Genomic DNA, 23,015 nt, shown 5'->3' with positions numbered 1-23,015 from the left:
AATTAAAATAAATCAAAAAAATAAGAAAGAGAGAGAAATAAGGAAAAAACTAAAAATGAATAAATAAATATTTTAAATTAAATTAACACGTGTCGTGCAACGATTAGTGTCTGAATACACTTGTTTTATAAAACCTGGTTTTGATCGAAAAATAATATAATAATATATGTTCAAAATTGTTTAGTGAAATAATAAAACCATTTCTATGTTAAAATTGTATTTTTAAAAATTTGAGACAACAACCGACTGAGCTTGTCTTTTCTAAGTTATCACATACTTTATAATCAAAATAAGGGACCGACTAACTGTAAATCTTTATTCAAATCTATTGGTATGTTAGTTTTGTTGAGACAGATATCCTGTGATAAGTAGTTTTCAAAGTAAACAGATTGTTATAGGAGAGAGACCTCTCTCCTTTTGCTTTATCATATTCTTATGGGGTCCATAGCTCCTGTTTAGATGGTATGTAAATGACTCTATACCAACAAGAGAGGTTCTTCTGAACAACTCAAGGTAGATTATAATATTACACAACAATTTTAAATGGACGATACATTTAATATAATTAAGTAGTTGATAGAGATAAAAGAAAGATATATATGATGCTAAGGAACCAATACTAGCACCTTTCGCATCTCACGCTCAAACTCATCCTCCTCATCTTTATTTTACGTTACCTATTATTCTATGCTAGTCAACTACATCACAAGCTGTAACCACACAATCGATTCATACCAGCAAGATTAACACAATTTTTCAAAATCAAACATCAGGGTTCAACAGCTAAATTTTACACAAGTTAGCATTAATCACAGAAAGATTCTTTCCTAGCTACAAGAATATCCCTACCTCCTCCAATTAGAGTCAAATGGAGGAGTACCCTAGCAATTTTATCTAGTACATTATCCAAAAAACAAAGAGCAACAACCAGATTTGGATGAACATGCCATATGTTGATGTACGTAATGTGACAGTATGCTGAGTCCTACATGAGACAAATATAACGGTGGAATTCAACAGGATGTCAAGGGCGTGGCCTCTTGTTGCTGCATGATGGACATTTGTACTGCTTTATATGCTCAGCCTTCGCAGGTGTGATCTTCACACAATTCCCATGGAACCACCTCTCACATAAGTCGCAACAAATCCAGAATTCATCTGAAGCATAGTTCTCGCCACATGCCCCGCAGAGGGTATCACCATGCTCTTCCTCCTCTTCATCTAATCCATCTTCCTCATCTTTTACTTCAACCTTTGCGTATTTACCCTGGATTTCAACGCGAAACTATGTCAATACACCTACTTGTAAGTTCAATGCATGCATAAAGATCTCTACTCAAACCATGAAACTGCCATTAAAGGTTTATTTATCTATGATAATCTGGCAAAATGTATGGCAAGAGACAGTCTAGTATCCAATAAAACAAACAAAACCTGGTGCATGTGGTGAACAAATCATAGATAAAGTGATGGGAACACAACATGAGGACTAAAGCTAAGGAAATAGTAAAACTTACAGAATAAAAGCAAACTTGAAATAAGTAGAACTTCAATTTATAAGGCACTTTGACCCGAAAATTAGTGAAGACCAAATTCAGCAAAATGAAAATCAGAGTTCAATTAAAATTTAAAAAGAATACTACGAAGTATAATTGTGAAAACACAACATTCAAACCAACTGAAAGTATTAAAGTAGCTTAAATATTGAATACTTCCGTCTTGCATCTAAACAAGGTGCCCCCTCTTTAAATTACGGGCATAAGCATACACCCCACACGGTGCACCCACTTCATCATTTACTTATTCCTACCACATCACCAAAACCAGAAGCCCAACTCACTCCCACAAGTTGCAACTTACACAGCAACATAGAAACTTAAGCCTAACTGACTCCCACAAGAACCCCTGGTCAGCTTCTTCCGTCCATCTTACGGCCATCCTCCTCCACCTACGTCCAGATTTATCCATAAAGGAACAGATCTGTCGGGGACAGATCACCGGCAACCTTCAGATAACACCAGCAGCAAACTCTGGCGATTGCCAAAACCAGGTTTCCTGTGTCCTTCAAGCGCAAAACAGGTTCCGTCTCGACTCTCAACTATATTTATATTTAACACAATTGTCATTGCTTACTGCCTCATTTATTGAATAGCTTGTGAACCACCTTAGTTGCTTTATTTTGTTATATTATTTGATTTCATTTCCTGCTGTATTGTTGATTCTAGCCCTTAGTTTCAGTTCTTTGCTTCTTTAAAGTTCTTGTTCTCCTGGACCAACACAGTTTTACTGCATGATTACCTACATTGCAGTGTATTACTTTGATTTAGTATTCTGCTGTAGCACTTCAATTTAGTACTAGATAGCATTTGGTTCTTGCATTCTAGTTTCAATTCTTGTCCTCGTGTATAACCGATGTTAGTGGCTTCTGGAGTTGATGGTAGACCTGTACTTGGTTGGGGTTGGGGGTGTGAGGTGGAAAGGGCACTTCAATTTAGTACTAGATAGCATTTGGTTCTTGCATTCTAGTTTCAATTCTTGTCCTCGTGTATAACCGATGTTAGTGTCTTCTGGAGTTGATGGTAGACCTGTACTTGGTTGGGGTTGGGGTTGGGGTTGGGGGTGTGAGGTGGAAAGGGTACCAAGGGAGCTCCTAGGTTGAGAGTTGGATCCTGAAACATAGGTACTTTAACGGAAAATTCGATAGAGTTAGTGAAAATTCTCAGGAACACGAAAATCAACATAGCTTGTGTTCAGAAACTAGATGGGTGAGAACCAAGGCGAGGGATGTAGACGGTTCTAAGTTGTGGTACGCAAGAGGTTTCAAAGGATATGAATGGTGTTAACATTTCAGTAGATCTCAGGAGCATGGTTGTGGTTAGGAAAGTGAACGATAGAAATAATTACTATTAAGCTAGTTGTGGGTGGGGCGACTATAACATAGTGAAGTGGATTTGAACGAGGATGTTAAGAAGCGTGTTAAGGTCCCCTGATATGAATCTGCTTATGGGGCGCTGTGTAATATTAAATCTGATGTTTTCTTCCTACGACCTATGGTGCTGGTTTGTTAAGAGAGAAACTGCAATCTCTTGAGTTTGAAGTATTCAGACTTGAATAATTTTCTGCTTATATTTTGTCAGACAACAGATAATTTAAATACAACACTTATAAAGTAACTATCCCTAGAAACTAGGACATGACTTTCTTACTTAGCAGGAATGAAAATAACTGCACTATTACATATAACTGCTTCTAAAGAGAAATTACTGCAATAACTATTGGATAAATAAGGAGTGATAACATTACTCTCCTCCTTCAAATCGCGCTTGTCCTCAAGCGCTAAATGTGGAAATTAGTATTTCCCCTTTCCAGTAAACTCTTCCTCATCGTCTATAAAGTCAATCAAAAATAATTTCTTGCGTTGATGACCTCAGGTGAATAGTTCATCATAATTGAAACAACGTCCCTTAAGTCGCTTTCCTCCATTTCTAGTCCGGTTAGTTTCTTCACAAATCTGGCATGTTGTCGAGGTGAGAAATTTGTTGTCTTGGATATGCAAACATCTAACGATTGCAAACAAACAAATTGTTCCTTGCGTTCATGAAGCCGCGATAGACTCATCGTTGTAGCCAAATCTGGAGGATTATGCAACTCAACCTCAATTGCTATATAATCAGCAAGACCACTGATATAAAGTTCAATTTTTTGTGACTGTGTGAGTGTACCAGCCTGCAAAATTAATCTTCACGGACCCAATCTGGCGCAACTTAGCCAATTCTACTAACTTCTAACTTCTGGTTGGTGGCCCAAAACGAAGGTTACAATAACGTTTGAACTCATTCCAAGACAGTTCAAGCAGATCTGTCTCTAGTTGAAGAAACCAACGTTGTGCATTGCCCTCTAAATGAAAAGAAGCAAGACTAACTTTTACTTCATCTGGAGTTTTTTGGTGTCTAAAAAAGTGATGTTCCCTTGGCCAGTAAACCGTGGAAAATCCAACTTTGTATACCAAATGAAGGAACTTCCTCCTGCATCTCAGTTGATTCAATATCAACCTTCGAATTCGCTAGATCCTTTGTGAGTGCATCTAAGCAAGCATTTATTGCTTCCTGTCTCGCTATATTGGCTGCACCTTCTTCTTGAAATAAGTTCACCAATTGTGCCAATTTATGTTGAATGATATCATGTTGTTAAGGTCCCCTGATATGGATCTGGTGATGGGGCGCTGTAATTTTAAATATGTTTTCTTCCAACGACCTATGGTGTTGATTCATTAAGAGAGAACCTGCGATCTCTTGAGTTTGAAGTACTCAATGACTTGAATAACTTTCTGCTCATATTTTCTCAGACAACAGATAGTTTAAATACAACATTAACAAAATAACTACCCCTAGAAACTAGGACATGACTTTCTAACTTAAGTGGAATGAAAATAATTGCTACTAAAGAGAAATTACTGCAGTAAATATTGGATAACTGAGGAGTGATAACAAAGCGTTTCTAAGAAGAGATGGATTAGGTGGTGAGAGGTAACCCACACAGCGAGGAGATTTTTGTGGGAGCTTATTTCAATGGACACATAGGGAGCACTTTAAGATAGTACGAAGATGTTCATGGTACTTTAGCATTGGAGAGGGGAACGGGGGAGGGGTGGTTGCATTTTGGATTTCATGAAAGCTTTTGACTTGGTCATTGCAAACTTGAGTTTCCAAAAGAGAGTGGAGCACTTGGTTACCTACTATAGTGGGGTGACTAAGACTCATATAAATTACCTACTCTTTAGGGCATCTCCAACCCCGTCCTCTATTTTACTCTCCAAATATAGAGTTTTCTATTTTTTTCAGACAATCAACTCCAACCCAATTCTCTATTACACTCTCTAAAAAAGAATCTTTTTCTTTCTTCTCAATATTTTATTATTGTTTCTATTTCATTTTTATTTTCTTATTTTATAATATAAAGCATTTCTTCTTTTTGCAAATAATCACTATAATCTTTATGTAATACAAAATTTTATTTTTTTCAAATTCTTCATTTAGTATAAATATATTTTAATCTAAATTTCTAAATAACACATTGCAATAAATATTATATATAATATATATATATCAACGAACAATTCAAATATAAGTAAAATCATTGATGAAATATAATTACATCATAAATATTGTATCGTCGTAAAATTTATTTTATATTTCACTTAAATACTCAACTTTCTTAGTTTCAAGAAAAAAAACTCAACTTTCAAGACTATTATTACTCTCATAAATGTTCTATTAATGTATTACGGAGTTCAAAATGAGCAATTTTTGTCCATATTTTTCAGGTGTAGCTAAAAATTGTTTAAATTAACAATTTCATCTTGTATCCAACAATTTTGTGTACTACTTACTTCTCCTATTCCGTTTTGAACTATTGCATCAATATCTTCACGTTCATTAAAAAGTATAGTTTAATAATTTACCACTATAACATAAAAGTAGATTGTTTGAATTATCATATAAATACTTCATAATGAAAAATATTTATAATTTAAATTACATATTTAAAAAATAAAAAAAGAATTTACAAAATTAAATTAGAAAAATTGTTAATTCGGGAAGGAAGTAGTATACTTATCAATAATATGTCTTAGATGTTATATTACTTAGAAAATAATTACAAATATTAGAGACCTAATTAATAGTCTTATATGATATAAATAATATTAAAATAACTTTACATTACATAGTTAAAGTGACAAATTTTTTTTAAAAAAATAAAAAATTATTAATTATGGTGGAAGTAGTAGCTTGTTAGTAATATATTTTTAGATGTTTTACATTTAGAAAATAATAACAAATAAACACTTAATAAGTAATATAATAGAAATAATATTTAAATAATCAAAAAGTAAAATAGAGAGGTGAATAGTAGTTCTTTAAATTTGAAGAACTCCTATTCACCTCTCTATAATTGAAGAATAGGGAGTGAAATAGAGAATGCTTGGAGAACTCAATCTCTATTGTATTCTCCAAATAAGGAGAATAGAGCATAAAATAGATATAAATTGGAGATGGTCCTAGGAGGAGTGGTCAGTGTTTTGGACGGCGAGAGGTGACAAAAGGCGACAAGGGCCTGCCTGGCCACGCGGCGAGGCGAGCGGCTAGGATCTTGCCTTTATGAATTAAGGCACCAATTAATACCAAAAATTAAAAATATTATATTGCATATATAAATATCAATTAATATATTATTGAATTGCATATATAAATACTAATTAATAGATTATTGAATTGAATAATACTTCCAAACTCAAGACAAGTTTAACCTCTCAACAATACAGAGTTACTGACCAACCATCAATCTTCACAAAATGCGTACTGATCCTGAAGTTGAACAGAAGTAGAGAACTCAAGGGAAGTAGAGAAACTGAAAAGAAGAAGAAAAAAAAGAGGTAAACCTGGGTCCTGGCGGCTGGCGACAATTCAAGAGGAAGAGACGAAGAGGAGCAGCAACTCGAGAGGAAGAGACGAAGAAGCGCAACAACTCGAGAGAAAGAGACGAAGAGGACCAGCAACTCGAGAGGAAGAGATTAAGAGGAGTAGCGACTGAAGGTGGAGTCGTGGTGAAGAGAAAACGCGACTTTTGCTGATGAAAGTTTGAAAATAGAAAAAAAAAACTAATTTTGACAATATTATTAAGTTAAATCTTTTTTTTTAAAAAAAAATCGAAATGGCGACGCCATTTACGTCGCCATCAGGTTGCCTTGGGTCGCCTATTTGAGCTTGCCTCGCCATATCGCCTTTGGCGAATGGCTCGCCATTCACAACACTGGGAGTGGTAAAGGTTTATGCAAGGAGTGCAAGGTTATTCGGAGTGAGAACCTAACTATTCCGTATAAGCTCAAGGTTATGGATTTACATTCAAGATGAAGAGGAATAAGACGATTGTTTATGGCCAACCAAGGTTTAAATGGGAAGGCTTGACCATTCCTAATGTGCGAGAGTTGAGGAAGAAGTTGATGGCTATGAGGGCTTGGGAGAGTAGTAGGGTTGCAAATAGTATGTGGACTAGGACAATCGGCTGCATTAGGGATGGGTCTCGAGGAGTAAGTTAGGTGGTCTTAGGGAGAATGGTGGTAAAATGGAGAGGTCCAAGAGAAAGAAGAGGACAAGAAGGATGCGTATAAGGTGTCGTGGGAAGCATAGACAAGGAGGACTATAGCAAGAATAGGGAGAGATATAAGATGGCTAAGGAGCAAAGTTAGCGCTTACGGCAGCTAAAATGCCAGCATGTGAACACTTGTATAAGCTCGTCAAGACGAGAGAGAGGAGAGCTCATGATCTGGACCTAGCGAAGTTTTAACATGTATGCAATTATATATGTATAAAATGTCATGTGGTGATACATTTGTCTTTTTAATTAGTAAATGTTAAACAACTTACATTTCAAAAATTGTATTAATTTGTATTTATATTAATTTAGAAACAAACAATTCTCACTAAATAATAAAATTTGTGAGCTGATTTATTTAAATAAATTTTCTAATACAAATACAAAACATAAAATTAAGAAAATTAATAAAGTGATAAAAAGGATTTGAGGGATATTTTTGCCTTTACATAGTTAATTCCATGGTATTAACTCATATAAATTACTAATACCACCAAATGTAAGGTATTAGTTATGTATCACATAGTACCACCTAGGGTGTATAACTAATCCATGAATTAGTTATACATAGGTCCAAAATTTCTACCAAATATAGTACTAAATAATACCATAAATAATGCATGAATTATTTCTCCTAATACTTCCTACCAAATGACACCTAAAGGTTTTGGATTAAGCGGGACTAAGACGGAGTACCTGGAGTGTAAGTTTAGTGACATAACACAAGAGGCGAAAGCGGAGGCGAAGAATTGATACACAAGCTTTCTTAGGAGAGGGAATTAAAAGTATCTTGGGTCCAAGGTACATGAGAGATTGACGAGGACGTAGTGCACCATATTGGAGTCGGATAGGCAAAATAGAGGCTCGCTTCTAGAGTTCTGTGTGATAAGAATATGACACCAAGGCGTAAAAGCAGTGTTTTGGGAAGCGAGAAGCGGAAAAAAGCGACAAGGGCTTGCTTCACAGAAGCGAGAAGCGTGAAGCGAAGCGCGCGCTTTTTTTTTAAAAAAGCGACATTTAGTATAAAAATAAAAAAATATTAAATAACTAAAAAGAGGTAATATAGTCTTAGATTGAAAGAAATTACTTAGGCAAAAATACTCACAAGTCATAACATATAAAGCAAAAAATCAAAAACATAATTAAATCACAAAATACTACAAACAAAAGGAAGTTTCAGAAAATAATAGAAAAAGGCTGCTAGCATACACACTGATCACAAAATAAAATAAAAAAACAAAAGAATTGAAAAAAAAAACAGAGGCAGCAGTCAGTAAGAACTAAGAAGAAAAGAGCAGACAGCAGAGAATAGAGATGAAGAAAAGAAGAGAAGAAGAAGAAAAAAGAGATGAACAAATTACCTGCAGGCCTCAGTTGAGATCTTGAGGAGAGAAAGAAGGGAGGCAGCCAGCAGCCTCAGTCGAGATCTTCACGAGAAAAAGAAGGGCGGCAGCCAGCAGCCTCAGTCGAGAGCTTCAGGAGAGAGAAGGGAAAGAAAGTCGCGAGGAGAGAAGGGAAAAAGAGTCGCGAGGAGAGAAGGGAAAGAAGAGTTGTGAGGAGAGAGAAGTTATATTTCAGATTTTTTTAAAAAAAACCTATTTTTTTAAAAAAAAACCCTAATTGTCGCTTTTTTTATAAAAAGCGCGCTTTTTTGCACTTTTTCCTCAGCGTCGCTTCTCGCTTCTTCCTCTGAAGCGAGTGCTTTTTTCAAATCGCCTCGCCTCAAGTTAAAAAGCGCACAAGGGTCGCCTCGCTTTGAAGCGCGCTTTTAACAACACTGCGTAAAAGTAAGTTCTACAAGACGGTGGTTAGACCTACATTGGTGTTAGGGGCAGAGTGCTACTAGTTAAGAATGATCATGTTCAAAAGATGAAGGTAACGGAGATTAGGATGCATAAATGGATGTCTGGCATACTAGGAGGGATATGACTATGAATGAAGATATTTGGGGCCGAGTTGCCTCCGTGGAGGACAAGATGATGGAAGCTAGGCTGAGATGGTTCGGACATGTGTAGAGAAGTCGTAAATGCACCAACTAGGAGGTGTGAGAAGTTGGTCATAATGGGTGCTAGGAAAGGTACGCCAAAAAAGAACTAGGGAGAGGTGATTGAACAAGACATGGCTCAACTCCAACTGTCTAAGGACATAAACCACGGATAGTAAGGTTTGGAGGTCGAGGACAACACTTAAAGGTTAGTCTCTATCGTAGCATCTTAAAGGAGGAGAGTCAGCGGCTTAGTCTTCTCTACTACTTTTTTCTTTATTTGTAGAATTACTATTTAGGGCCTGTTTGGCCATAGATTTCCCAAATAATATTTGGGAAATTTTTTGACAAATAGTGTTTGTTTATAGAATTTACCATTATTTGATTAATATTTTTGGCAAATATCCCAAACTCCCTAATACTAGTTTTTTCAAATATTTGGGCCAAATCTCACTATTTGAGATCTTTTGAAAATTGAAATTTTACATCAAACTTTTATTCTTTTACAAAAACACCTTCTATAGTAGTTGGTTGCGTTCTATTACATATTTTTTTACGTGAACACCAAAGTAGTGATAAAATCTTGAGTGAATATAAATGATGAAAATGACGAACTATCGGCTCAGGTAACATAATCATGTGCTTTGTCCACTTCACAATGTATAGGAATGATTCTTGTTGCACTCACTCCAATCTACCACATTACTCTAGTGTCATATACATTATTTGTTATTGTTGCAATGAAGATCCAATTGACTTGTAATAAAAACTTATAGTTAGTTTTGGTAGTTTCTAAAACTTATGGGTATAAATCATATTTTTTAAAAAACTTATAGTTAGTTTTGGTAGTTTCTAAAACTTATGGGTATAAATCATATTTTTTAAAAAAAGTGAAATATATTTCCCGACAATGAAATTAACCCAAAATTTTCACCCAAATAATACTTGCCAAGAATATTTAGAAATCTATAGCCAAACGCTAGCCTAGTATGTGAGTAATGTCTTTTATTTCAATTTATTGTCACAGTTGGGTCATTGTTTGCACCTATTTTGCCTCTTTTGCTGCAACTATTTTTAACTGCTTTGGTATTGCTATTGCTATTTTGTTTTCATATTGTTCTTGCAATTATTTTTGATAATTCTTCTACTGAGTCGGGGGTCTATGAGAAACAACCTCTATACCTCACAAAGGTCCCGTAAGATCCAACCTTCCCCAGATCCCACTTGTGGGATTACATTCGGTATGTTGTTGTCTTTGTAATGATCAAATTACAATTGGAATAAGTAATCCTAGTACCCAAATACACCATAATATCAAGATTACTCCAACTCTTCAATGATGAGATTCAAAGCACCAACTGTTTCAAGTTGGGATCATCTCACCATTGTTTGACGCACACTTTTATGAAATGCATGGCTTCACCCTAAGCATAACCCCTTGTTTAACATTGCTTTAAGCCACAAAATGATGGCCTTAAACAAAATAACACTGCCTAAACACAGTTGGTACTAGACATAGCAAATCAAATAATCCTCCATGCTTCAAATAGAAAGAAAATCAATGTTTTAACATCTTAAAAAGCTTGTGTAGATTTCCCCAACTACATTCAATAACACTATGTTACAGGAATCATCTAAAACCACTTATCCACTCATGTCGTTCAAACACGATTTTGGTGTGACTTGTGAATGTCAGATACACACCAAATTTGGCCAATAAACACGGGTGCTTACAATACATATACATATAATACAATTTGATGTGTATTTATTGCAATACTTTAAGACTATACAAGTCAAATATATGCTCTCTAGCACATTTCCCAAAAATTATCTCTCCAACCTAGGGGAGAGAGAGAACCATGTTACCGATAGGTCGCCTAGGAACTACCATCTCTCTTCTTCTTTCACAACTATCTCCTTCTGCCATAGTCTACTTTCTTTCCTTTTCTATTCCTGCTATACGACAAATATGGGAGAAACAAAATATATTTCAATTCGGGATTCAAATTAGTTGACATTACAAATAGAGTTCAGATGGATCTGTTTGGTATGAATGGGTGGATTTGAAGCGAAGGATTATGAGAAGATCAATTGTTAGCAGCAATGCGATGGATTGGATATGTTTCTTTATAAGAGAAGCATCAACTGATCAAAAGAAGAGCATAAGGAGGTGGAAGTTTGCTGACGAAAAAGAAGAGTACTTTTTGTATGAGGAAACATAATGCATATGGGAGATATATCATGCAGACAGAAGTCTAGAGCTCTATGGCGGATAAAAGGTGACAAAAATACTAGGTTCTTCCACAGGATTTCCAATGCCCATAAAAGATTCAATAATATTGATTAATTGATGATACAAGGGGAAGTCTCAGAAGGTCCAGTCAGAATTGAAGAATCATTGAGTTCTATCAAAATTTATACATTGAAAGTTCTCAATGGAGGCCTACCATCGTGTGTCATGATAGTCCAGTTTTGAGTAATTATGAGAAAAAGAACTTAGAAAGGAGGTTTGATGAAGAGGAAATACCCATGTGCCTGAAAATATGTGCTATCGATAAGGCTCCTAGGCCAGATGGGTATACAATGGGCTTTTTTAGCAGTTGTTGGTAAGTAGTGAAACATGACATTTTGGAGGCAACTTGAGTCATAGACAGCCCCTCCTTAAAGTTATCCGCATAGTACACTTAGGCACCTTAACTACGACTTGTACCTTTGCAAACTTAAGTTGTTCAAAACATATATCTATTAAACACAAAGTGCTTACATGGCAAAATAAGTGTACCTCACTATTGTTTAGCGCGTGAATAGGTTCCTATTTCATTTTTTAATTTTGTTAAGATAAATTTGTAACTTTTTTTCACACCTGGCATACACTAAAAAAAAGCTATTAATAAAGAAAAAGAAACAACCCCACCCCTTTACCAGTCATCTTCTTCATTCCATTTCAAGAATCTCTTGCACTTCATTTTGTTTCTACTTTTTTTTTCATCTTCTGTTTAAATGAAAAACTAAATTTGCTAGTTAAATTATTGGCAGTAGTGTCATCCCCAATTAAACTTTTCTATGTCATATTATCTAAAAAAAATTCCGGCGAATTTCTTTTCGATGACCCCCGCCACACCCCTTTCCCATACACTCCATAATTTTTTTTCTAGCTTCATTCCACCATTACCAATATTATCAAAAACTAAAATCAAATTCGTCAATAATAATTCAGGCGAAACTCCATTTTTTCTGGCAAGACTAATACGAATCTAAAATTATTTTCTTTCAAATTGTTAAATATTCAAATCTTAAAGCTCACAAAATAGAAAAAAAAATACAGAAATATGAACCAATGATTGAAAAAGAATGTGAGATTGAGAGAAATGACATTGATGGATATCGAAATAAACGAGAGGGGCAGGTGTATGGGTGGAAAAAAGATCGGTTGAAATAAAAAAAGGTGGAATGAAGATGATTATCTGTGGTTTTAGTCGCGGCGTCTCTGTGCGTGTTCCGGTAAAGAAGTAAAGTGGAAGGCTGGATGTGGGGTAGGTTGGGTGCTCTGGCAAAGAAGAATGAGGGAAGGTAGGTTTTTTTTTCTTCTTGTTAAAAACATAGTTTTTCTATTATTTTTCTTTCTATTTATTTATTACTTGGTATTAATTACGAAATGCAACATGTCTTTTTTTTATTTGTTACTATGTCACATCATTTGCGAGTGTATGACACTCTCTCTCTATTTTAATTCATTGTCACAAAATGTTCAATAGTTTTATTTTTTTTAACTAATGAAGGTGTTCAATTGGAACAAGCCCAAGATAAAGTGTCTAAGTGAATTAAACAGAAACCATGAAGGGGCCCTGCATAATTTAAGCCTTATGGAGGCATTCCACAATTTTCACAAGCGTAAATTCTTAGAAAAAAGTTTTGATAATTCTTTTATTGTTCTCATTCCCAAGAAGAAAGGAGCCATATAACTTGGAGATTTTAGGACCATCAGCTTAATTGGCAACGTATATGAATTGCTTTCCAAAGTACTCACAGAAAGGTTGATAGTGGTGATTTTGAAACTAGTTGATGAACACAACAGATGGCATTTTTCAAGGGTAGACAAATCATAGATAGTGTTCTTGTGGTTAATGAAGTAGTGGACTCCAGGCAAAAAGAGAAGAAACCTTTTCCTTTGAAAGGTAAAGGTTTATTGACTAAGTACCAAGAAGGTACCAAAACCAAAAGTTACAAAAAACTGCTGGGAATACCCATACAGTGAATTACAACATCTCCATAGCAGTTCCAAGAACTCTATATATTGATCGATTATATCAACGAAACTACTTTTACACCAACAAAACAAACTATGTAAACAATTGTTTTTAACTCTAGAAATATGATCTTTTTGCCCATCAAAACAAGCTTTATTTCTTCCTAGCCAGATAGTCCAGAATATGCACAAAGGTATAGTTCTCCAGATTTGCTTCAAAGCTTTGTGTGTTCTCTGGTGCTGCCAACTCTCCAATAATTCCTTCACACGTTGAGGCATGATCAAAGAGATACCGCAAATACTGAAGAAAAATTCCCAACATTGTCTAGCTCTTCTCTTCTCTCAAAAAGAGAAGAAACCTAGGATTCTTTGCAAATTGGACATAGAAAAAGCATATATATATTTTGAGAAGGTAACAGTCTTGTATTAAATTCCAAAAAATCAAACTTGTCACAACTTGTTACAGGTTTACCAAATACAAAATAAGGAGAGTATCAGGTTGATCTTCAATCCTAAGTAGCAAAAATTACAAGGTGCCTAAAGCATTCATTACTGAATTCTAAATCTTCCATATACTCCTGTTCACACCAAAAATGAAATAAAGCCGAACAATTCATCTTCATCTTCTAGATGTTGTTACTTTTGTTCCATAAGCATCTGAGGTTCCTCTCTTTCTACATAGACCACCAGATATAGGTGGGGATGATCTTCGATCGTTCTTTATGACAAGAAATGTAGGCAAAGCTACTCCATATCTTCAGGGCCTGGACAATATTTCTTGGCATCACCCAAACTAGGCCCTTCTAATTGATGAAAATGCTCCACAAATTATTAGTGATCCTACAGTGAAGACACGTAAATTGGAGTTTCCTACTCAACCTTCTCGAAAAGAGAGTTTTTGGACACAAATGGCTATAGTGGATAAAGTTTTGCATATCCACAGTCTGTTTCTCTGTCCTAATAAATGGTGCACCAACAAGTTTTTTCAAAGCTCAAAGAGGTCTAAGGCAAGGAGATCCTTAGTTCCCCTTCTTGTTTTTTATTGCAACGGAAGGACTTAACAGCAGGATTAAAACAGCCATGACAAATGGATGGTTAAGGTAATTTGAAGTAGCTAGGTCAAATCTTGAGAGTCTTGAGGTGTCCCAATTGCAATATGTTGATGACACTCTAATCTTTTGTGTTGCAGACCAGTTAAGACACCTTAGAGTTATTCTGATCCTCTTTGAAGGTCTCTTAGGACTACTCATCAATTGGAGGAAATGCATGTTATATCTTATAAACGAAGTGACTAGTTTGGATATACTTGCTGCTATATTGGGAGGAGAGTTGGGGGTCTTCCTATTGTGTACCTGGAAATGCCCCAGGGACCAACTCAAATTCAACAAATATATGGAACAATGTTTTAGAAAGAAGTGAAGAAATTGGCAAGATGGAAGTCAGTATTTGTTTATGGGCAAACTTACTCTCATAAACTCAATTCTTGATGCCCTTCCAACATACATGTCCTTGTTCCCTATTCCTGCAGGTATCATCACTAGGTTGGATAGCATCAAGAGAGATTTTATGGGATGGTAACTCTAAAAGAAAGAAGTACTATTCGGTCAAGTGGAGATCAGTTATGTGTGGAAAAAAGACTGGAGGTATGAAGATTAAGAATCTGAAAGTTCACAGTGAAGTCCTCAACATGAAGATGAAATGGTTATGGAAGTACTCCAGAGATCAAAATCAGTTGTGGGGCAGAGTTATCAAATCTAAATATGAGCAGAAAGATAACTGGATGACCAAGAAGGTCACCACTCCTTATGGGGTAACCTATGGAAATCTATCTGAGTCGTGTGAAGTGAAATGCAAGCACACTCCAAGATAAAAGTGTCTAATGGGAATAAGACTAGCTTCTGGGATAATAAATGGCATGAAGTTGGCATTTTGAAAGTGGTCTTTCCAGATATGTACAACCTAACTAATCATCCTCTCAAAACACTGGCAGAGATGTGGTCAGCCAAGAATGGAATATCAGTTTTAGAAGACAGATGAATGAATGGGAAATCAACAAAGTTACTGATTTTCTCAACACTTCGAACTAGTTATCAGGTCTCCAAATTGGAGAGGAAACTCTATGGTGGAAAGGTAATATTGAAGAGGTATACAAGGTCAATGTTGCTTATCATCAATTGAATCAGTTCAACTACCAGATTCTCAACTGGCTATGGAAAGTCGAAATTCTATATAGTCTCCTGTTTTGTATGGCTATTAGCAAGGGGAGTTGTGCTTACACTGGATAATCTAATGAAGAGGGGAATTCACATATTTTCAAGGTGTTTTTTGTGTAAGGAGATTGTCGAGCCAGTCAGCCACTTATTTCTTTTTGCATGTTCACAGGCAGGTTATGGAGCATTATTTTAACCTTAAAAGCCTAACATGGGTCATCATACCAAGCAAGGTTTCTGAAGTTCTGAGAAGCTGGGATGAAGTAGGAGTAATAGCTAAAACTAGGTGTGGGTGGAAACTCAACCGAGAATGCAACCAGATGCTATGAAGGTGAAGAAAAGGAGGTGCAGAAGATCAAGCTTAACTTTATCTTACTGCTCTTGGTGTAACCAGTTAGGTTCTATGTCTATTATTGATGTACTTGATTCATCATAGGCAGAGATAGAAGCATTCTAGAGTCCATTTTGTAATTATGGTTTCAGTACTACCTAAGTACTATTCTGGATATACTACAAAATTACTGTTTATCAAAAAAAAAAAAAAACAACTTACTATCGTACCTCAACAATGTACTTGTACTCCTATTCATACCCTCCAAAATCTAAGATAAAGGTTATGAAAAAATTCATATTCTAGATTCACACCCACATCTAATATATGCACTCATATCCATGTAACATATGATAACAGGCAGAGACCTAATTAATAATAACTTCATCACGATCCTTATGATCATTATTATGCATGTTGACTACTAAAAATCACTAAAAAAATGGCTTTCTATGACTTTAAGTGGTATGCCCTCGTGATATTCACTTGATTTTTGTTCCAACTTGCTGATTAATTCTTGTGACCATTGAGGTACTTTTTTGCTGATATCTTTTATTCCAATAGGTTTTTTCTAGATTTTGTCCCATTAGGATCAATTGACTGATTACAAAATTTACAAATTTAGTTCTTTTTCCTGAATTCACCTATCAACTAACAAAAGCAGATCTAAGCTGAAGATGGGTGCACCTCTACTAGCGATAGGAGAGGAACAAATCTGGGAATTGGATATCATACTTGCAAGTTCAGAGATGACAAACTAATTAATATTTGAACACTATCAGAATGGAGTTGGACGGAAGAGAAAAGACAAAGAAAATTTGATTTTCTTTTTCGAGAAAAAGTACTTTTATATGTCAAATATTTGAACTTCTAAAATTATCAAATTACGTAAAAGTCATTCATATTTCAATGATTATGACATAGGAAAGATGATAAATGAACTTGTGAGAAAAGAAAGGATGAAAAGAGGAAAAAGGAATCACATATTGGAAAATAGAAAGAAAGAGACAAAGGAAAAAGAAGCAACAACATACCCCGTGAATAATAGAAAATGAAACAAAAGAGAATAATATTTAATAAGGGAAAAGATAAAATAGAAACAATATCATCTAAAATAAAGACCACAAATGTTATTTGTTGTATACATCGGTGCATCTTATAACATGTAGCCATTTCTAACCAAAATATGTATACGTATTCTACAGATCTAGTCGAGCATGGGTTCCACTGCACCATATTTTACCGAGTTGTTCTGCCACTGTCATCTAACCCTTACTCTCAAACTAGTTGGGGTGAGCCATATATTATATCCTCTATATCAGTTCCACTCGATTCGGCCCCATTTCACCAATATCAACTATAGGAGAAAAATGCATAAATGCTTGAGTCATCCATATTATCTATCTAATACAACAAATTGTGCTAGACACTATAATTGTTCTCTTCGGACTAATTACAACGCATTTGAGCCATCGTACACAATACAAGTCCCCAATTACCTCAGCTGAAGTAAATAATTCACAAACATATAAACAAACAATAGCAAGTAAAAGATAGATCTAATATCTATGGGTCAAATCCCAACTCCCATAGCTGATAACTGGACCAATACTTTCAGGCCACAACCCCCTTCCTTTTTTCTTTTTGGGGATATCTATTTTTATACTACAATCTTAAATTTCAAGGTTAATATTTAGTGCCCTATGGTCCGAGAGTCCAAGGATTTTGTGAGAAACTACCGCTTGCCTATCTATCTTTTAAGTGAATACTGCAAAGCAATATATATCAAAGAAATTTTATTTGGGTAAAGGGTTTCAGAGTGATAGTGTCGTACCAATTTAGAGTTTGACTTGGATTTGTTGCTGCTATGATTAGAGACTGATGATGATCGATCTTTTACTTGCTTCTTGGCAGCTCCAGTGACAATTTCATAAATTGTTGGCAGCTCATTTATCATATTGAACAGGCGTTTCCTGAATCATAGAGGCCAAAAATGTTTAGGTAAAACATGAAGCTTTTCAATTTAGTAAACTGTAAACTAAAGTAAGTAACTGTTTTCTGTCATGAACAGAACATGCACATGCACATGCATCTCCTGAGTCCTGTTACCATTCACATTCAAGGGCTTTACAGAGTTACAACTTACACTGCTTAGCTATTTAACAGAATAACCAGCTCCTGGTAGGCTATATGTCCACAATTAATAAATATAAAAGATGAACTGCAATAACAAATTCATCAAACGAAGATTATTTATTTATTTATTTTGATAAGGTATTCATCAAAGGAAGATTGAGTACACAGAAAAGGAAGGCAAAAGGCAATGCAACTCTTTCTGTGAAATCTATTAAGAAAAAACAAAGTGTATGGTACCTATCAGCTTTGTCAAAACCAAATCTGGCACCAAAATAAAAGGCAACAGAGAGCAACCATGCATCACTGTGAACAGCAACTAGGGCCAACCAGTCCTTTTCCTGCATCCCATCTCTGGCAAAGTTTATACCTAGTGCTGGCTCTGGAAGCTCAGGAGGCACCTCCTCAGCTGGCAAATTGACTTCCCATTGCTCGCTTGGAAATCCATAGAGGCAAAGATTTTCCTTTTCTGCAAGGTTTTAATAAGCGAGAAAGAGAGAGCAAATGATTGAGATGTCACCAAGAAGTTTCAGATGACCTGATCTATTCTTCCGAAAGTTGAGCAAGAAAATAAAATGTTAAATAAACCATAAAAATCCTTTTAAAAGAAAACATAAAAGTATTTGAACATCTGTTTTACTTGTCTAAGGTAGATATTCCAGGATCAGAAGTCTAATTAGGCTAAAAGATATTCCAGGCTCTGTCTGAGAAACAACGTTGCGTTCTTTTCATCGAATTCATAAGTCAGGATTATGAAAAACTATAAGATTTTCCAAAATCATAAACTGTCATGGGAAATATAAAACAAACAGTTCCATGTTGCTTACGCCATTAAGATGATAAATAGAGCACAAAACATAGCAGTCAAGCCAAAGATATTAGACAGATTTTAGCCCTAAATTCATGGACAAATCAACATTTAAAGCCATAAACTAGCCCAATATAAGAAAGTTGAAGAATTATCCTTCCAAGATATTGCAACTTAAAACACCCAAACATTGGAAGCTGGAGTCAAGTTTGTGACAACAATTGAGTGATCGCAGCAAGGAAACAATTGACACATCTTCAGACAAGCTCAAGCAATGTATAAGTATAAAGTCTAGTGGACGGGCAAATTTTGCAGGAATTTTTTTTTTGCACTTGCGTGTTCAAATATACCTTCCACTGTTAATCTTTGTGTCTTGTTTTATTACGGTTTTTCCTCATCATACTAGTAACTGTCAACTGGTTCACATTACACTCAACCTAAGGTTAGAGAAGGTCACCATTCTAAGAAAACAAATGAGTGGGGTTGGGGTGTTGTGAGGCTCTTGAACATCCCTTTCAAAGTCTCAAAAAACAGTAAAGGAGTTGAATTAAAATGTGAACAGATGGTTCTTCTACAATAATGACCTGAATAATAAATTATCATCCTTCAAAAAGATGTGTTTGGAAATATAGTTAAGACGAACAGCTTGGAAAAATGAGCTATGACCTATATAGCCACTTAAAAAGGACCATAATTTCATTAGACCTCCTTCCCCATCCCCTCTTCCAGATTTCCGGCTGCAGATAACATCCTTCGACTCAAAGAAAAATGTTTTTTTTTCAAATAGTTACTGACAGAGCAGGAAAGATCAAAAATCTAAATGGGCATCAGGCTTATCCCTTGGGACATCAATAAACAGGTTTAACTGAGCAAAATCATTGCAAAAAGAAAAGAGAAATCCAGTGCACAAAGCATTCCGCATTAAAGGGTCCGGGTATGAGTCGTATCCCCTAGGGTGCGATGTAGACAATCTACCCTAATGCAATCATTAGTGGCTAGTTCCACGGATCGAACCCGTGACCTATTGGAAACGACTTTACTATTGCTCCAAAGCTCCCCTTCAAATAACTAATCAGTACAATGTGTCTACATTTAGAACCCATCTATTAAATCAACTGCACATAATTCCATATCATCACACTTCAATTCAGAATTCAAGAAAACATAAGAGCAACTACATAAACAAGCCCACAAAACGAAAAAAAGCGGAGGTTAAAACAACAATAATGCAGTGAGATTTGGAAGCAGAAAATTAGCAAATTAATTTCTTATTTTCAAAGAGAATATATTTAGTAATTATAAGCCTGCACCCATCATCACAAAGGAGCCCCATGCATCAACTAAAATATTGGATCCGTTTCTGAGCAAAAACAGTACCAAATAAATAATCAGGAAATGCAAATTCTATTTTAAACAGGCTAAAACGTAAAGATCCCTAACTCACCAGGGTCACACTGTTGATAAAATTCCTCCACATCTGCAAGAAAATGGCCAAATTAAACCTCTAAAGTATTACAGCGTACATAATACAACACTAACAAAACTCAAAAAATTGAAATGGAAAACTCTAAAAGCGAAAGAACAAATTGAACTCTGAACACAGAAAAAGAAGAGTTTTGTGTGTCATGAAAAAAATAGGATAAACATGCAGTTGGTAGATAAGGGAATGCTGGTGTGTGTGCGAGAGAGAGAAAGGAAAAAAAAAGTGAAAGTATACCAGTGGTAAGGGCTTTGATCAAACCGGCACGACGGCCTTTCAAATCCTTCAAAACTTCCTCCACAGTGCGAGGATTATACTGTGCGCCTCCTTCCATGGCCGATTTCTGTGCACACAACGACTGCTTTTCCCCTGCTTCAACTTCAGTGTTTTCAACGACTTTTTTGGATACGAAAAGAATATAAAAAGGTGCTAATTGGAATGACAGGGGTACCGTCGTAAATGTAATGCACTTCAACACAATTGTTGCTCACAATTCCGATAAAAATCTATTCAAATAGAAAATTTGAATAAAACCGATTAAATAATCAAATATTATTTGGTTGATTTTAGATTTTTTAAAGATCAATAGTGTTTAATTTGGGTTGGATTTTGTCCGAAAAAATTAAGAAATAATCGAGTAGAACCGACAAAATTATATACATATATTTTATTATTATGCATACCTAATATATTGTTTTTACAAACAATTTTAAAGATCTTACATACATTTTCATCAAATTTTATTATCCTATGTGGGACTAGAAATGTCATTATTTATTCCTTCTAGGCAAAAATGGTGAATTTTGAAACTTTATTCACTGTACATTTAGTAATTGAAAATTCTATAATGTAGTCATTCTAACAATTTTTCGTTTTGATATATTATTGTCACTTTTTTCCGTTTTGAATGAATCATTGCCTTTATTTTAGTGTATGGTGAATAAACGTATAACTGAATCAAATCAAACTAGAACCAATAACAGCCAAATCGATAAATATATAAATTATATGTAAGGTCTCTCAAAATGAACTATGGTGTCTAGAGCCTCACATGTGCCTAAAAAGGTTATTAATATGCTAATTAACTGTTTAATAGCATGGTGAATAAACGTATAACCGAATCAAATCAAACTGGAACCAATAACAGCCAAATCGATAAAATATAAATTATATGTAAGGTCTCTCAAAATGAACTAGGGTGTCTAGAGCCTCACATGTGCCTAAAAAGGTTATTAATATGCTAATTAAGTGTTTAACAGTATGAATACTTGATTTGAAATGATTTGAAGGACAAACGTCCAAGAATGTTCGAGAAGTTAGATAGTTAGCCTTGAGACGTTCTAGTGTGTTCTAGTGTGCCTTGGTATGTTTTACATGTTGTTTGATGCTCAAATTGATAGGGAAGGTCCTTAAAATGGTTATGATCGTAACTAGGAAATGCCTGGGCACGACTCCCCAAGGACCACCCAAGGGGTCCTTGAGGAGGACCCAAACACTGCCTTGGCAGTGTCAATCCATGCCCAAGCAAACGACGGATCGTACTCCATTCTACGCCCCGTCTATTGGGGGCGTGGCTCAATACTTAGACGTGTGAGCTCAGCCCCTAAGAAAGGAGTCTCATTCACCATCAAGGGAGTGTAGAATGTCCCGTCAACCATCGACGTCATATGAGCTTGCATTTCTGGTGCAGCGTACTATCCACTTAAGAGGTGAATGAGAAATTCACCCCACGTCCTAAATAGACCCTAGGCAGTTAGTTTATCCATTTTTATGTATATTGAGTTAGTCAAAAATATCAAAACCACAGATGGACATCATTCTTCAAATTTCACCTTTCCTCTCAAAACAAAACCTCTCTAGAAACCTCCATTGGAGATGAAACTCAAGAACAACTTGGTTGATGGATTGTGGTGGTTTCTTAATCAAGATTTCGTGGTCTTTTCATGTAATGAGGCATGGTGATCCTTCATCCTTAGTTATCCATTCATCTAAGGAGTTCCTTCAAAGGTTTTTAAAGAGATCTCATGATCAAACTCTATATCTTTCAATATAGCCATGGGTTCTTTCTCAAATTGATTGAAAATCATGCTTATGATGAATTGATGATTAGCTACTATTTATAATGTTGATTTCAATTCAATTTCATAATGAACCCATGATCCTCCAAATTTCTCAATTTAGACTATAATATGGGAATGTGATTTTGATCCTATGATGATTGAATTATAGATTTGATTTATGTTATTGTAACTTTATCTACCGCCTTCTATATGAATTATTGATGAATTATTGGTAATTGATCAATGGTGATCAAAGCATGGAGAATTTATAAGATTTTTATAACATTTCGAAAATTCAAGACTTGTCTTAAAGTCTAACATAGGTGTCTTGAGATCTAGACACTGTTTTTAGGACTATAATAATGAATATAAGTCATTTAGGAGGTTTAGAAATCAAAACGTTCATGACGTCCGGAAACTAGTTCTAGTGAGTTACTAGCATGCCTAAGCCTATTTGATTCGCTTTTAGAAGTTGGAAATTCATGAAATGAGGTAGAAGGGTGTATAACATGTGTTTAATATGATTCGTGGTCGAAATGTACGGGTACAAATCCCAAGGACTAACTAAGGGCCCTTGAGGAGGACCATTGCACGTTGGTGTAAACACT

At 35.3% G+C, this 23,015-nt stretch overlaps 1 protein-coding gene across 1 annotated transcript; it reads right to left on the bottom strand.

Moving 5' to 3' along the window:
* Window positions 1–713: 713 nt before the first annotated feature.
* On the bottom strand, window positions 714–20,894 carry LOC101248299 (PHD finger protein ALFIN-LIKE 4). Its single transcript, XM_004239561.5, has 5 exons — window positions 20,585–20,894; window positions 20,312–20,344; window positions 18,300–18,528; window positions 17,761–17,899; window positions 714–1,267 (listed from the first exon to the last, which is right to left on the bottom strand). Exons 1-5 carry the CDS (start codon window positions 20,679–20,681, stop codon window positions 1,025–1,027), a joined length of 741 nt encoding a protein of 246 aa, XP_004239609.1. The 5' UTR covers window positions 20,682–20,894; the 3' UTR covers window positions 714–1,024.
* Window positions 20,895–23,015: the final 2,121 nt, after the last annotated feature.

Source organism: Solanum lycopersicum, chromosome 5 (genome assembly GCF_036512215.1).
Source record: "Solanum lycopersicum chromosome 5, SLM_r2.1".
Taxonomy (NCBI): Eukaryota; Viridiplantae; Streptophyta; class Magnoliopsida; order Solanales; family Solanaceae; genus Solanum; species Solanum lycopersicum.
This window is presented reverse-complemented; position numbering and strand designations above follow the sequence as displayed.

Excerpts from the sequence above, each read along its gene's own strand:
- LOC101248299 (XM_004239561.5), bottom strand. The coding sequence starts at position 20,681 with ATGGAAGGAGGCGCACAGTATAATCCTCGCACTGTGGAGGAAGTTTTG. Across the intron at positions 18,529-20,311 it reads TTATCAACAGTGTGACCCTG|AAAAGGAAAATCTTTGCCTC; the intron begins GTGAGTTAGGGA and ends AAAACCTTGCAG. Across the intron at positions 1,268-17,760 it reads CCAAGTCAAACTCTAAATTG|GGTAAATACGCAAAGGTTGA; the intron begins GTACGACACTAT and ends GTTGAAATCCAG.